General features: G+C 31.5%; 1 protein-coding gene across 1 annotated transcript in view; it reads right to left on the minus strand.

Moving 5' to 3' along the window:
• LOC107867808 (chorismate mutase 2) overlaps positions 1-12,931 on the minus strand; it is a 31,968-nt gene extending 19,037 nt beyond the window's left edge. Inside the window, exons 1-3 of the mRNA XM_016714240.2 lie at positions 12,597-12,931; positions 11,765-11,851; positions 161-307 (exon numbers count right to left, since the gene is read on the minus strand). Coding sequence (XP_016569726.1) covers positions 161-307; positions 11,765-11,851; positions 12,597-12,812 — 450 coding nt within the window. The 5' untranslated portion in view covers positions 12,813-12,931. The remainder of the gene's footprint in view (positions 1-160; positions 308-11,764; positions 11,852-12,596) is intronic.
• Between the last annotated feature and the right edge of the window lie 2,652 nt (positions 12,932-15,583).

Below are 15,583 nucleotides of genomic sequence, written 5' to 3' on the forward strand. Positions count from 1 at the left end.
AAAATTCCACTAGTAAAATTATGTTGTTATTGGTTCGTTCATGAAAACATCGATTGCGAGTAAATATTTATCATATGAAAGACAGGTATCATATTCATTTCATATAAAGAAAGTAAGTTCGTTTTCAATGAGCATATAGAAATGTAACAAGTGTATTTACCTGCAATAACTGGATATCACAAGCAGCAGTAGTTGCAAGGTTTCCAATATCATCAGCCTCGGTACAGAATAGTGGAAGCATCTGATTTATATAAACATCCAATATCTTCTCATTCACATTCACCGACTCTGCTGCAGAATGCAGAACCTATTATTCAAATTAATTAGTGACCATATGATAATTTTTAAATCCTACATAAGTCAAAAGCACAACATAATTTCTTCTTCGTTTTTTTTTAAAAAAAAAACCGTTAATCTGATAGTCTATAAATCTCTAATTATCTGTTGTATTTCTCTTTTACACGTCCTTTAAAATAATATTGACCAAACAAAATTTTATGTTTTTCATAGTATTCAAGAACAATAACTATTCAAAATAAGAATGAAAAAAAGTTATTAGTTTTATCTTGAACTTCTAAAATTAAATACTTCCTCCGTCTATCTTTTACTTGTCCACTTTCTTATTGATATAAGGTTTAAGAAACAGTAAATGATAGAGGTAATTTTACTATATTATCCTTTAAATATAATAAATTTAATGCTCTGAGAAATAAATTAGATAATGAATTGTATTTAATGCTAAGGTAAAACGGGTAGAAATAGATAAATTATCCATTCATTTAGAAACTGGACAAGTATTGTTGGAAATCCTAAAATAAAAAAATAGATAAATATATTGTTAGGATATACTATCAACCATGTGATTTATGTTACAATATTATATCTTCATCTCATGTAAAGACAATTTATTATATTAATAAAATCATTATTTGAATAGATCATTGTGTTAACATATGTGTCCTCTGCTTATTTAGTAGATAATTTTGTGTATGGAGTATTTTAACTCATGCACGAAAGATTAAAATTGTCGGTTCTTATAAGTTATAAATTAATGTTCACACAAAGATGAGGTAGGACAAACATCTTGATGATTGTAGCATAAGATTAAATATAATTTGATCTTAATTATGGTCAGAGGCGGAGCTAGCCCTTTAGTAGGGGGTTCATACGAATCCCCTTTGACAGAAAATATATCATTTATAAATGATTAAAATTATTTTTATGTATCTATAATGGTTGTTGACCCCCTCCCCCCCTCCTTGGCTAGATTTTCTTCAAATATTGAACCCTCTTAGTTGAAATTCTAGCTCCACCTCTGATTATGGCAGTGGTAATATTCCAACCTCTTGCGCTAGTACATTTCGTATGCATTGAATGGACCAATTAGAGATGACTGTTTATGTTCTGAATATTAATAAACTTCTCTAGTCCATTACATGTACCTATACTCTTAATCTTGATATAATTATTATGATCTATGTGGTTTGATTTAAATCTATTAAAAGTTGGGTCTCTTTTATGAGTCAATATATTCCTAAGAGGTTGGATGATGATAAATTATTTAGTGAAATATTAATTAGTTATAGAACCATGCCTCGAATTTGAGATAGAAGATACCCATTTATGGTTGCTTATAAGTTTTCACGTGAAAACCTTGCAGGTGAATTTTGTATCCGTCATGTGAAATAAGTTAAACATTATAAATAAAGGATTACATTAATCAATGAGTTAAATTTTTCAGATAATTTAGTTTAATTGATTGGTGTCGGTAATTCTAACATTGAGAGTTAAATAAGATATAATGGTAGATTTCAAATTAAATCAAGGAGTGCGATTACAGATTTTTAGTGAAATAATATGTAATTTATTATGATATGATAATTCATTCATTACCAAATTAATATCATAATTGAAAGTCTCACTTAATGAATCTGTGGTCTCTGTTATACCTGATTAACTAATCAACTTTGAAAAAAAAAAGCGTATTAAAAGAAGTAATATTATTTACTAGTATTCTATAAGAAAAATAATACTTCGTGACTATAAATAATGAAAAATGTTTGATCATTATTAGACTATTAAGTCAGCTTAATGGTCAATAAACATGGTCTTAAAATGGTTGAAAATAATAAAAACGTTTGGCCCGTAATGGTATCATTAACCAACTTAATGGTCAATAAACATGGACTTAAAAACATAGAAAATGTTTTTGCTCTTAATAGGGTTATTAAGGCTAAAAAACGTTTTGTTCATTATGATGTAATTAAATCAACTTAAAGGCTGAAACATCTGCTTCTTCCCTTTCCTTCTTGAATGAAAGATTGGGATAAATAGAGGTAATTTTATAGAAAGAAGTTGATCTTTTTTTGAAGCACAAAATCACTTGCCCACACAAGTTTGATTACAAAATTTAATCAGGAAATAGCAGAAGATCGCAGTCCCGAAGAGCATTGCTTTGGACGATTTTTGTAAGTTTCAACAGGTTAGTAATTTCGTTGAAATCGATATTAAATTATGTCATCTGATTTTCTATATAAGTTGTTGATTCTGGTTAATTGTTGCTTTTGCTGTTCATGATTGGTTTACATGTGTTTTATGATCACTGTAAATATCATGTTGTTGATGGATGTTTGTAATGTTTTCTGATGATAGTAATGATTTTCACATTCAAGAGTTTATCATTCACAAAACAGAAAATGAATTTTACATATTTTACTTAGTTTTGTGAAAATCGTTTTTGTGGATTAAGGGTAAAATTATGATGAGTTTCGATTAAGTCCAATCATAGTCATTACTCACATGCTCTAACCATAGTCGTTTCACACTCGCAAGTTATTTTCCCACAAAATGCTCAAATTATGCCTAAATATGTTGTTGAATTGAGGAAAAACTGTACAGTTTTTGGAATTGGCTCAACTACCTTCATTGCTTATATAACTTAGCAAGTAGTGCAGTGGTAAGGTCAAGCAGTGTAGGATGCCCTACTGACCCTTGCAACAACCCTACCAATAATTGTCGATTTGATCGGTTTTGGAGTTTTTAAATTTCTGATGAACTTCAAATGACCTGAAATTTGATAAGTTCATTGAAAACGACCCACTGGGAAATACACACAGTTGTGTTGTGGTCTAGGGCCTTTTTTGGCCATTTAAGATCGTTTTGAAGGGTTTTGGGGGATTTTTATATTTTCTAGAAAATTAAAAATTTCAAAAATAATTATATTTTGCAAACCAATGGTGATAGAGATCATTCCTTATGATAACAATAAATAATATGAGTTTACATGTTGACATAGGTCATTGTTTTCATCGGATAAATTTGTATTGTATAGTACTATTTTTTAGTCTCTTGTTTTTGATGACTTGTATTAACTTTCCAACTAAGTTACATGTTAGTCCAATTGTATAGAGACTTATAAAATGTGATATTTATCTAACTTAAATCAACAGTTTACTCTCTAACTGAGTTGGTTTTATTTTATTTAAGAGATAATATATCCAACATTACATGTATATATACTTAAGTGGTTAAGTTTTTCAAACGATTCTAGTTGTTTATGTGCATGGTTATATGTGTGATGCATTTTTTTTAAGAATTTTATTATTCTGCAGCATGTCTAATGATCTGTTTTTAATTTGATTATATAACAGATTAATCATGTCTCCATTCAATCACTTAACTTTCATCCCGAATCAAAATAAATTAGAAGGTCCTAAATATGTTGACTGTCAATGAAATTTGGATATTGTTCTTGCTGCTGAGGGTTTTAAGTTTGTGATGGTTGAGGAATGTCCTGTTAAGTCGACTAAACCTAATCATAATGAGACTAAAGCCTATGATAAGTGGGTTAAGACTGACGAGATGGAAAGATGCTATATACTTACCTCCATGGCAAATGTGTTGCAGCATCAATATCATCCATGACTACTGCTTACGATATGCTTGAATCTCTCAAAGATATGTTCAGTAAGCAAAATCGTGTTGCAAAGCAGACAGCCATGAAAACCCTCTTGACTGCGAAAATGGTTGAAAAAACTTCGGTGAGGGAGCATGTTCTTAAAATGATGAGTCTGTTGAATGAGCCAAAAAAATTTTATGCGGTTAATGATAAGGAATCTCAAGTAAAGATGGTCCTACAGACTCCGCCGAATAGTTTTCAGCAGTTTCGCTTAAACTTTAACATGAATAAGATGGACTTATCCCTTGCAAAACTATTAAATGAACTGCAAGCAACAAAATCTATCATTAAGCAACAAACTCCTCATGCGGCATTGATGGTTGACAAACCTTCGTCTTTGACTTCTAAGCCAAAAGGGGAAAAGAAAAAAAAAATTCTCATAAGGTTCTAGGTGCTAATAGTGGTGTGGCTAAGCCTAAGGGCAAGTGCTATCATTGCAAGCAACCTGGTCATCATAAAAAAAACAAAACCCCGGCTACATAGCTAAGATGCGAAAATAAGGTACATCTCTTTCATGTCGTTGAAACATTTTTAGCGGTTATTTCTACTCAATTTTGAGCTATAGATTCGAGAGCCACTAATCATATCTGCACTTCTTTACAAGAGTTTCAGAAAACATGACGCCTAAATGAAAATGAACTGAACGTGTTTCAAGCGAAGTGAAAACCAATTTTAGTCTTAGCTACAGGAAATATTTTCATTTTGTTTAGTAGTTATAGAGTTTTGACTTTGAATAATGTTCTTTACGTACTTTTTATAAAAAGGAATTTAATTTCAGCTTCAAGAATAATGGATGCTGGTTATAATATTTATTTTGCTAATAATTTTTCAATTATTAAGTTTAATAAGTACTTTATTATTTCTATTCTTAGAATACATAATCTATTTGTTTATGATGTTTTCTATAATATGCTACAAACAATGGAATTTAATAATGTTGATCAATCATATAAGCGAAAACTTATTTTGGAATTAAGTGAAACATACTTATGGTACTTACGTCTAGGTCATATTAACATAAATAGGATCTCAGGGTTGGTTTCTGATGGACCTATGAGTTCATTGAAAGTGGAGGCATTCCAACTTGTGAATCTTTTCTAGAAGGTAAAATGATCAATAGACCTTTTTCTTCCAAAGGAAATAGAGCCGATAATAAGTTAGAATTAATTCATACTGATTTGTATGGTTCTATGAATATACAAGCAAGAGGTGGTTTTGAGTATTTTGTGACTTTCACAGATGATTACTCAAAATATGAATACATTATTTGTTGCATCGTACCTGAATGCTTTGAAAGATTCAAAGAATTTAAGATGAAAACGAAAAAGCGACATAACAAACATATCCATACATTATGATCGAATCGTGGTGGTGAATACCTTTCCGCAGAATTCATTAAATACTTATCAAAATCAGAAATTACATCTTAGTATTTTATCCCAGGAACTCCACAACAAAATAGTGTGGCATAACGACAAAATAAAACTCTTATAAAAATGGTTAGATCAACGTTCAGTTTTTCAGATTTTCCCTTCTTTTTGGGGTTATGCATTAAAAACGGTAAATTATATTCTAAACTTGATTCCTTCAAAATCAGTGCCTATAACCCCATCTGAATTGTGGAGTGAGTGCAAGCCTAGTCTACAACATATTCGAATTTGGAGTTGTCCAGCACATGTGATAAAAGGAAAAATTGATAAATTAAAATCTAGAACAGAAGTGTGCATTTTTATTAGATATCCAAAAGGGGCGAAAGGGGATTTATTTTATTATTTTAAGAAAAAAAAGGTAATTATTTCGACAAATGACAGATTTTTTGAAAAAGATTATTTAATGAATCACGTTTCTAGAAGTAAAATTATTTTACAGGAATTGAGCAATAGAATAACGAATAATGAAACACAAGAACAAATTTCAAAAATCGTTATTGACATACCACTGCATCCACGTAGTGGGAGAAATGTCAATAGGCAAGAGGTTGCACAAGAGCAAACACTTGACATCACACTATCTTAAAGAAGTAGAAGTAACGTCGAGCAACCTACAATTGTGGAGGAAGACATTCAGGGTAATGTCGAGCAACCTGTCATTGTGCAGGAAGATGTTTAGCGCATTCAAATTTTAGTTTCAGATTTAGCAGATCCTATAGTGACTAGTCGTCGTAGTGGGAGAATTATAGAAAATCTTTACGGTTTGTGCTTGACATGACCCGAATCAGGATCTAGCCATATCGGGTATCCCAAGTCCAACCGAGATCGGAGACCACCCCCAATACCCATACTATTGACCACCCTTCACCCCTTGTCGGATGAATTTCGAACATATAATAAGATAAAATAATATTAATTTAAAGACATGATAACAAGTCTATAATCAAAACCAAAATTCACAACCAAACATCCAACTAATACCAATTCAAATGTGAATACCAATACCAATACTAATACTAAACCGACATCGTCCATGTCCATAGTAGTCCAACAAAGCCTCTAATCAAAATTAAAGAATATCCAACCGGGATATGTCCCCGACCATAGCCAAACCAAAATCAAAAGGAACAACAAAGACATAAAGAAATCCATACCATGAAATGGGGTCTTTTGGAGTAAGAAAGGTCACTACTTTAGTCTGACTCAAATGTTATCCCCGAATCACCAAGTCACTGAGCAGGAGAAGCGGTAGTATGGTCGGTTCCAGCATCGCGTAAGGATACAGCGTCCGAAGACGGTTAGCGGGATAAACGCTAGCATGTTACTCAAGGATAAAGATAAAGTAATGCCATCAATTCAAGACTGAGGTCAAAGCTTCAGATGCAGTTATCACATGTACTATTCTATTTTATGATCAAATGGCTTTTGTTTTATTTAATTCAGGTCTAGCATGCATTTTAAAACCTTAACCTGGATTGTGTAGCCTTACCATCATAAATCCACCCACAGGCTATATGGGTCCAGCATTATCCCCCAAACGGGCCCCAATGTGTGTCGCCATACAAACCAGAGATATCATAAATGGTTGGGGATTCCCCTATACCCTTCGTCTTCCATAATACATATATACATCTATAGACTTGGGGGATTTCCTTGTACCCCACAAGCTCACGGTCATCAAGACCAACCCTCATGTCGGCAAACATGAGTTTTCAGTGTTCGTCCTTCGGACTTACACCTTCATGGCTAGCTATTACAACCCTCATTATTGCCCAATTAAAACATTTAACACATAACCAAACCACCAATTTTAGAAGTCAATTATTAAAGCATTATTAAGTGGTATCGTCATACCGACTATAGCTTGCAAGCAATATCTTTAGCCAACACTTAAGGAATTCCCATGTACCCCCCAGACTCCATTATTAAAATTACTTAGGGAATTCCCATGTACACCACAAGGTTTTTATAGATTATTCACTTAGGAGATTCTATTATACCCCATAAGGTTTTTAAAACCATTTAACCATTTATACCATGCATTAGTTTCAAAGGGGAATAAATCAAACCAAACACTTTGGGGATTCCATTGTACCCCTAGTTCAAATTAACCACTTTTCTCATAACTATAAACCAATTTGACAATACAAGGTTGGGGTCATAACCACTTCAAAAGTCATAGGTTTAAAGAAAATTACTATTCTCAAATTCAACTACCATACCATGCATCCACATGTTCAAAATTATATTTAAAATATGGAAAAACATAATTAAACCATAGGAAAACATTATTCAACGATAAGCAATCAAAACTCCAACCTTTATTTCAAAACCATAACAATACCATAAAGCTATACAAGAAATATGTGCTTTTAATAAAATAACAATGAGGGAGGAGTAATATGTCTGAAATACCAAGAAATTTGAAAGAGATAGCACCCTTAGAAACCTAGATGATCACTTTCTTTGAAACCCTAGCCTTAGCTTGAACAAAGAGTTTGAGAGAGAATTTTGGGAGTGTTTTATTGGGAATGATGTGATAATAAAGCCCCAAGGAAGGTTTTAAGTCGTGAGGACCAAGGGGTTAAAGTGGAAAATGTTCAAAGTGCCCTCAACTTAAAAGCTTAAAAAGTGTTGCCTTTGGCTACGAATCAACCATTGACTCATACCACTCCTTAAAACTCGTGACCACGAGTCGTAACCAAGACAGTGACCAAGACCCCCATACATTGTCCACCTTACGACTCAACCACCCAACTCATAACCAGATCTTACGACTTGTAAGGTCCAATCGTAGGCAACACAGAACTCAAATGGGTTAGACACTGAACAACCTAAGATTTCACCTCACGACTTGTAACCTTTCCTCACAACTCTTAGTGAGCCACGCATACTCAGAGCAAAGTCAAGCCACAAACTAACTTACTGATTTGGTTATAGCTCATCCTAATGACCCATCACCAATCCTTACGACTTGTATATCCAAGGAAGAAATCCAAACATCATTCACTGGACACCTTACGACTAGGGCCGCCTGACCCATCAAGACACCATACTACTCGTATGGTCAAGTAGTAATCAAGGCAGTAAGCTCAATGCTTAAGAAATTTTCAAGGGCCAAAATCTGAGGTGTTTCAGTGCTCTTGGGTGAATCATACGATAGATCCTGAGGAGCCTAATACAGAACACCTTAATTATGCTAAAGCACTACATGATAAAGATGCTAAAATGTGAATTGCTACTATGAAATCTGAAACGGAATCTATGTACTCCAATCAAGTCTTGAAACTTACAGAACCACCTGTGGGAGTCAAAATCATTAGTTGTAGATGGATCTATAAGAAAAAGAGAGGTGTGGATGGAAAAGTGCAAACTTTTAAGGCTAGACTTGTTGCAAAAGGGTTTACTCAAAAAGAAGGAACTGATTATGAGGAAACTTTTTTGCCGATGGCTATGCTTAGAACCTTTGGGATTATTATATCCATTATTGCTCATTATGATTATGAGATTTGGCAAATGAATGTCAAGCAGGTTTTTCAAAATATAAGTCTTGACAAGTACATTTATATGGCACAACCAGAAGATTTCATGAAAAATGGTAATGAACACAAGTTTTGTAAACTTAAGAAATCTATTTATGGTTTGAAACATGCATCCAGGGCATGGAATACTTGTTTTGGTAATTCGATCAAGACTTTTGGTATTGATCAATGTAAAAATGGGTCATGTGCCTATAAAAAATGGGAAGAAGGGAAAGTAACATTTTTAATTCTTTACATAGATGGCATCTTTCTCATACGAAATAATGTGAGCGTGTTGAATTCTATTAAAGAGTAATTGTCCTTGTGTTTTGATATAAAATACTTAGGAGAAGCGACTCATATCCTTGGGATCAAGCTGATACGAGATCGCAAACAAAAGATTTAGGCTTATCTCAAGCACTTTATATTGATACTATTCTTACAAGGTTTAGCATGCAAAATTTCAAAAAGGGATTCCTTTCTTTTAGGCATGGAATTACTCTATCAAAGAATCAGTTGCCTAAACGACAGATGAGATAGAAAGAATGAAGGTGTCCTTTATGCTTTAGTTGTAGGGAACCTCATGTATGCAATATTGTACACTAGATCAGATATTTGCTTTGTTGTTGGCATGATTATTAGATTTCAGTCTAATCCTGAGCAAGAACATTGGACTGCGATTAAATATATAATCAAGTACCTGAAGGACTAGGAATTACATGCTTGTTTTTCACTCTGGGGATCTTGTACCTATTGGGTACACTGATTCAGATTTTCAGTTAGATAAAGATTCTAGAAAACCTACCTCGGGATATGTGTTTACTTTAGAAGGTGGAGCCATTGCTTGGAGGAGTATCAAGCAATCATGTGTTGCTGATTCTACCATGAAAGCCAAATATGTAGCTGTCTCTGACGCGCCTAAGGAGGTTGTTTGGCTCGATAATTTTCTGAAAGATCTTGGAGTTGTTCCTTCAATTCAAACACCACTATCACTTTATTGTGAAAATAATGGTGTAGTTGCAAACTCGAAAGAACCACAAAGCCATAAAAGAAGTAAGCATATTGAGAGAAAATATCACTTGATTTGGAATATAACTCATAGGGATGATGTGAGAGTTTTGAAGATTGAGTCGAAGAATAATTTGGCAGACCCATTTACAAAGGGATTAACCAGAAGGTTTTTGATAAGCATGTGGAAGAAATGGGTGTCAAAATTGTGTATGCATGGTTATGAACCTAAGTGGGAGATTGTTAGGATATACTATTAATCGTGTGGTTTATGCTATAGTATTATATCTCCATCTCATTTAAAGACAATTTATCATATTAATGAGATCATTATTTGAAAAGGTCATTGTGTTAACATGTGTGTCCTTTACTTATTTAGTAGATAATTTTGTGTATGGAGTATTTTAACTCATGCGCGAAAGATTAAAATTGTTGGTTCTTATAAGTTATAAATAAATTAATGTTCACATAAAGATGAGGTAGGTCAAACATTTTGATGATTGTTGCACAAGATTAAATATAATTTGATCTTAATTATAATAATGGTAATATTTCAACTTTTTGTGCTAGTACATTTCGTATGTATTGAACGAACCAATTAGAGATGATTGTTTATGTTTCGAATATTAATAAATAACTTCTCTAGTCCATTACATGTACTTATACTCTTAATCTTGATATAATTATTATGATCTATGTGGTTTGATTTATTATTTTAATCTATTAAAAGGTGAGACTTTTTTATGAGTCAATATATTCCTAATATGTTGGATGATGACAAATTTAGTGAAATATTAATTAGTTGATAGAACCATGTCTCAGATTTGAGATAGAAGACACTCCTTTATGGTTGCTTATAAGTTTTCACGTGAAAACTGTGCAGGTGGATTTTGTATCCGTCATGTGAAATATGTTAAACATGATAAATAAAAGATTAAATTAATCAATAAGTTAAATTTTTCAGAGAATTTAATTTAATTAATTGGTGTCGGTAATTCTAACATGGAGAGTTAAATAAGATGTAATGGTAGATTTCTAATTAAATCGAGGAGTGCAATTACATATTTTTAGTGAAATAATATTTAATTTATTATGATATGATAATTCATTCATTATCGAATTAATATCATAAATGAAAGCCTCACTTAATGAATCTGCGAACCTAACTATACCTGATTAACCAATCAATTTTGAAAAAGAAAAGGAACCTACTGTTATTTACTGATCTTCTATAAGGAAAACAATACTTCTGGCTATAAATAATGAAAAAAGTTTGCTCATTATGAAACCATTAAGTCAGTTTAATGGTCAATAAACATAGTCTTAAAAATGTTGAAAATAATGAAAAACGTTTGGCCCATTATGGTACCTTTAATCAGTTTAATGGTCGATAAACATGGACTTAAAAAGGTTAAAAAAAAATTGTTCATTATGGTGTAATTAAATCAGCTTAAAGGCTTAAACATCTGTCTCTTCCCTCTCCTTCTTGAATAGAAGATTGGAATAAATAGAGGTTGTTTTACAGAAAGAAGTTGATCCTTTTTCGAAGAACAAAATCACTTGCCCGCATAAGTTTGATTACAAAAGTTAGTCAGAAAATAGCAGAAGATCGCAGTCCTGGTGAGATTGCTTTGGACGACTTTTGTAAAAGCTTCAACATGTTAGAACTTTCGTTGAAACCTGTATTAGATTATGTTATCTAGTTTTTTACGTAAATTATTGATTCTGATTAATTATTGTTTCCGTTGTGCATATTCTAACATATATATGAACAGAAAAAGTAATTGGAAACGCCTAATTATAGAAACTACTATAAATAATTTGAGACTAAGAGAATAGATACTTACCGGTGTGCATTTGGTTGGTGGTATGATTGAGTCTGGCAGATTATTTGGAAAGAACGGATTTTCTTCAGGGGATATGTATCTACCAACCTGTTATATAAAATCAATCATATTAAAGAAATTTCTTTTGCAATATTCTGATACATTCAAGAATTGTGAGGAAAGTGCGGCATAGTCCTAAAATTAAGTAACGCAAGAAAAAAATGTTGACATTATGATTATCGAGATACGATTAATTAGCTTCAACAAGATAATGAATGTGTGGTTTAGACACACATCATAAATTTAGACATTATTACATATGCCAGATAAAGTTTTACCATCCAAAAATTAAGAAAAGAATGAACAAATATAGAAGGAAAAGTAGCACCAGCAACAACAAAAATCTTATAGTCAAATTAAAATAAAAATACTAAAATGCTAACAAAATACAAGAATAAAGTAAACAAAAAATCTACCAAGCTCCGAAAATCAAGGAAACCTAACATAATAACAGAACAACACATTTCCAAGAGATCAAACAGAAAAATCAAACAGGGAATGCATCCATAATCCATTAAAAATCATCTACTCTTTGTGTTACTTCCCTTTAAAATTAGTTCATATTTTCATTTATTTTAAAAAAAAATATCTCTTTGATTCAAACGTTTCACATGACATATTTAAATGTATGTAATTAAATAATATTTTGATAAATTCAAAATATTTTTTAATTTAAAATCATAAGATTTAAGAGTTTTTTTGTTCTCTTAAACTCCATACTAATCAAATCAGACAAACAAATTGAAAGTAATGGAGTATACAAGAAGAGAAATTGATTTAAAAAAAGAAAAACCTTAGATTGAAGGGCTTCTGTTTCTTGAAACAAGTATTGGAACAATGGCCCTGAAAAACCAGAAATATTGAAAGAAGAAGGTTGTTTATACAAGGTTGGATTTGTTGGGAATTTGATTCTTTCAATAAGGTTGAAAATGATGGTATCTTCTTGTCTATTTAAACTGTCCCTTATCGAATCAAGACTCAGTTTATTATCATCACCATGACAAGTCATTATTTTGTTTAATTTATAGCCAAAATTCTGAAGAAGATTTTGTGGGGGAGAGGAAGGGGGAACAACGGAGAAAGAAAAATGGAGAAGAAAGAAATAATGTTATCGGTTTAGGTTGGTTGGTCAAGTTTGAAGCTATATATTAGGGGTGTACATACGTTTATTCGATTTTTATTAAAAAAAAAAAGTCAAATCAATTTATGTCGGTTTATTAAAATTATAAATCAAATTAAATTAATATAAAATTAATTTTTTTGATTTACGTTTTAGTCGGGTTTTTCGATTTTTTTTTTATAATCTTTAGTTCTTACAATTATATTGTGATCGAAAACTAAATCAAATATATGTTTTCACTCATGTGCTAATAAAAAACCACAATTATGAAAAAATGAGGAGTGGAAAACTCTATTGAAACTAAAAAGTGAGATGAACAGTGAAAAGTTTAGGTTTTAAATTTAAATTGGATTTTGGATAATTTAATTAGCAATTAATGGACAAATATTACAACATAAAGGCCCAAATCTGATATATGTCTGCGTCTACTTTCAAATTATTAAAAATTACTAAAACTAGTTGAAAAAGTATTTAAAAAGTAGATTATAATTAATATTTTATGTGTAAAAAGTTATAATTATAATTATAATATTATATATATATAATTATAATATAATTATAATTTAATATAATTATATATATATATATATATGTCGGTTTGATTCGGGTTCGATTTGACATTTTTTTTGTCAACACCAAACCAAACCAAGAATGGTCAGTTTTTTTTTCTAACGTCAAACTAACCAAACCAAATCATAAGTCAATGTTTTTTCTTGGTTTGGTTTGGTTCGTCGGTTCGGTTTGACTTGATGGTTTGGTCTGTAGACCCCTACTATATATTGAGGAGGTTTATTTTAGTCCATATATATTCGATTAATTTAGGTTATGGTCCTATAACTATATGTTACACAAAATTATATTTGTTATAAATGTACCATATATAATGAATATCTACTTTACCATATATAGTGAATACCTACTTTACCATATATTATGTATGTCTATTTATGAAAAAGTTACAAACCCAAGGTTAGTTTGTCCCTATAAATAAAGGGGTTTTCCCTCATTATAATTCATCCCTCAAGAGAAAAAGAATTACTCTCTCTATTCTCTCTACTCTTCTTCTTTATTCTTTATTAGTTTATAACATGTTATCAGCACGAGACTTTATTGTCTCAAATTTGAAGACTAAGGCTAAGGTATTTTTTTTTTATTTCTTTCCTTATTCGTATGGCTAACAATCTTACGAAGTGCGAGTTCGTTGCCCTTCAAAGTTCGGGCAAGAACTAGATTTCATAATGTTGGATGCTGAATTCCACCTAGACGCTATTGGTCTTGGAGATACCATAAAGAAAGAAAATATAACATCTAGTCAAAATCATGCTAAGGCTATGATTTTCTTATGTCATCATCTTGACGAAGTTCTGAAAATTGAATACCTTATACTAAGGATCCACTCGTTTTGTGGAATAGCTTAAAAGAAAGGTTTGACCACTTAAAGATGGTAATTCTCCCAAAAGCACGATATGAATGGATGCATCTTAGATTTCAAGACTATAAGTTTGTTCATGAGTACAATTCTGTCATGTTCAGAATTTCTTCTCAATTGAAACTATGTGGAGAGACGATCAATAATGACGATATGATGGAAAAATACTCTCCACTTTTGATGCCTCAAATGTGCTCTTACAACAACAATATCGAGAAAAAGGTTTGATGAATATACTGAATTGAGTTGTCATCTTCTTGTGGCTGAATAAAATAATGATTTGTTGATGAAAATCACGAGAATCGACCTACTGAATCTGCACCATTCCCTGAGGTGAATGATGTGCACGCTCACCATGCTAGGCGTGGAAAAGGTCGCGGCCCTGGTCGTGGACGTGGTCGTGATGATCAAGAAAGAAATCATGTTCCGAGTGTTAATCACTCATCGAACAAAAAGAGAAAAGATGAGAAACGTGAAGCAATTACTTATTTTTGATGTGGTGGAAAAGGATATTATTCACGTGACTGTCGTGCTCTCAAGCACTTGATTGATCTCTATCAAGCATCACTAAAAAAGAAAGAGAAAAATTTCGAGACTTACTTTCTCTCTGAAAACAATGTTGACATCACAAGTTTGGATGTAGCAGACTTTTTTGAGCACCTTGAAGAAAAGATTGATCACTTGATTGGTGATGGTTCCGTGAATATGGAAGAATGAATGATTTTTAATTTATTTATTTTTATTGATAAGAGTTAGTGAAAAAAAATCATGTAAAAGTAGTTTTTTCTTGCATGAGTATTAGTTTTGATTAGTATTAATTAGTTTAATTATATTATTGTAGTTCATTATTGAATCGAATTGAATTTAAATTTTGTTATTATTTATTGAAAAAGGGGAAAGGGAAAAATAAACGATACAATTAATGAAAAGCAAATGGTAATTTGAAAAAGAATGAAAGTGGGGAAGTTCGTGTTCATTAAAGTAATATCATGATAGTACACTAACTTGGGAATATTGTGAATACTATAGGTATTAATCATTATAACAGGGTTACATGTTTATTATTATTAATTCACTATCTTGCGTAGTGCCTTTTTATATTATTTTATGATGATATGCATAGCAATATTTGTTACTGACACCTATTTCGTTTGTCATACTCCTAAAATAAATAAAGAATCTCATAATATGTTTAAAATAATCACAATTTATACTATGTCTATTATAAAAG

This window comes from Capsicum annuum, chromosome 4 (assembly GCF_002878395.1).
Source record: "Capsicum annuum cultivar UCD-10X-F1 chromosome 4, UCD10Xv1.1, whole genome shotgun sequence".
Lineage (NCBI taxonomy): Eukaryota > Viridiplantae > Streptophyta > Magnoliopsida > Solanales > Solanaceae > Capsicum > Capsicum annuum.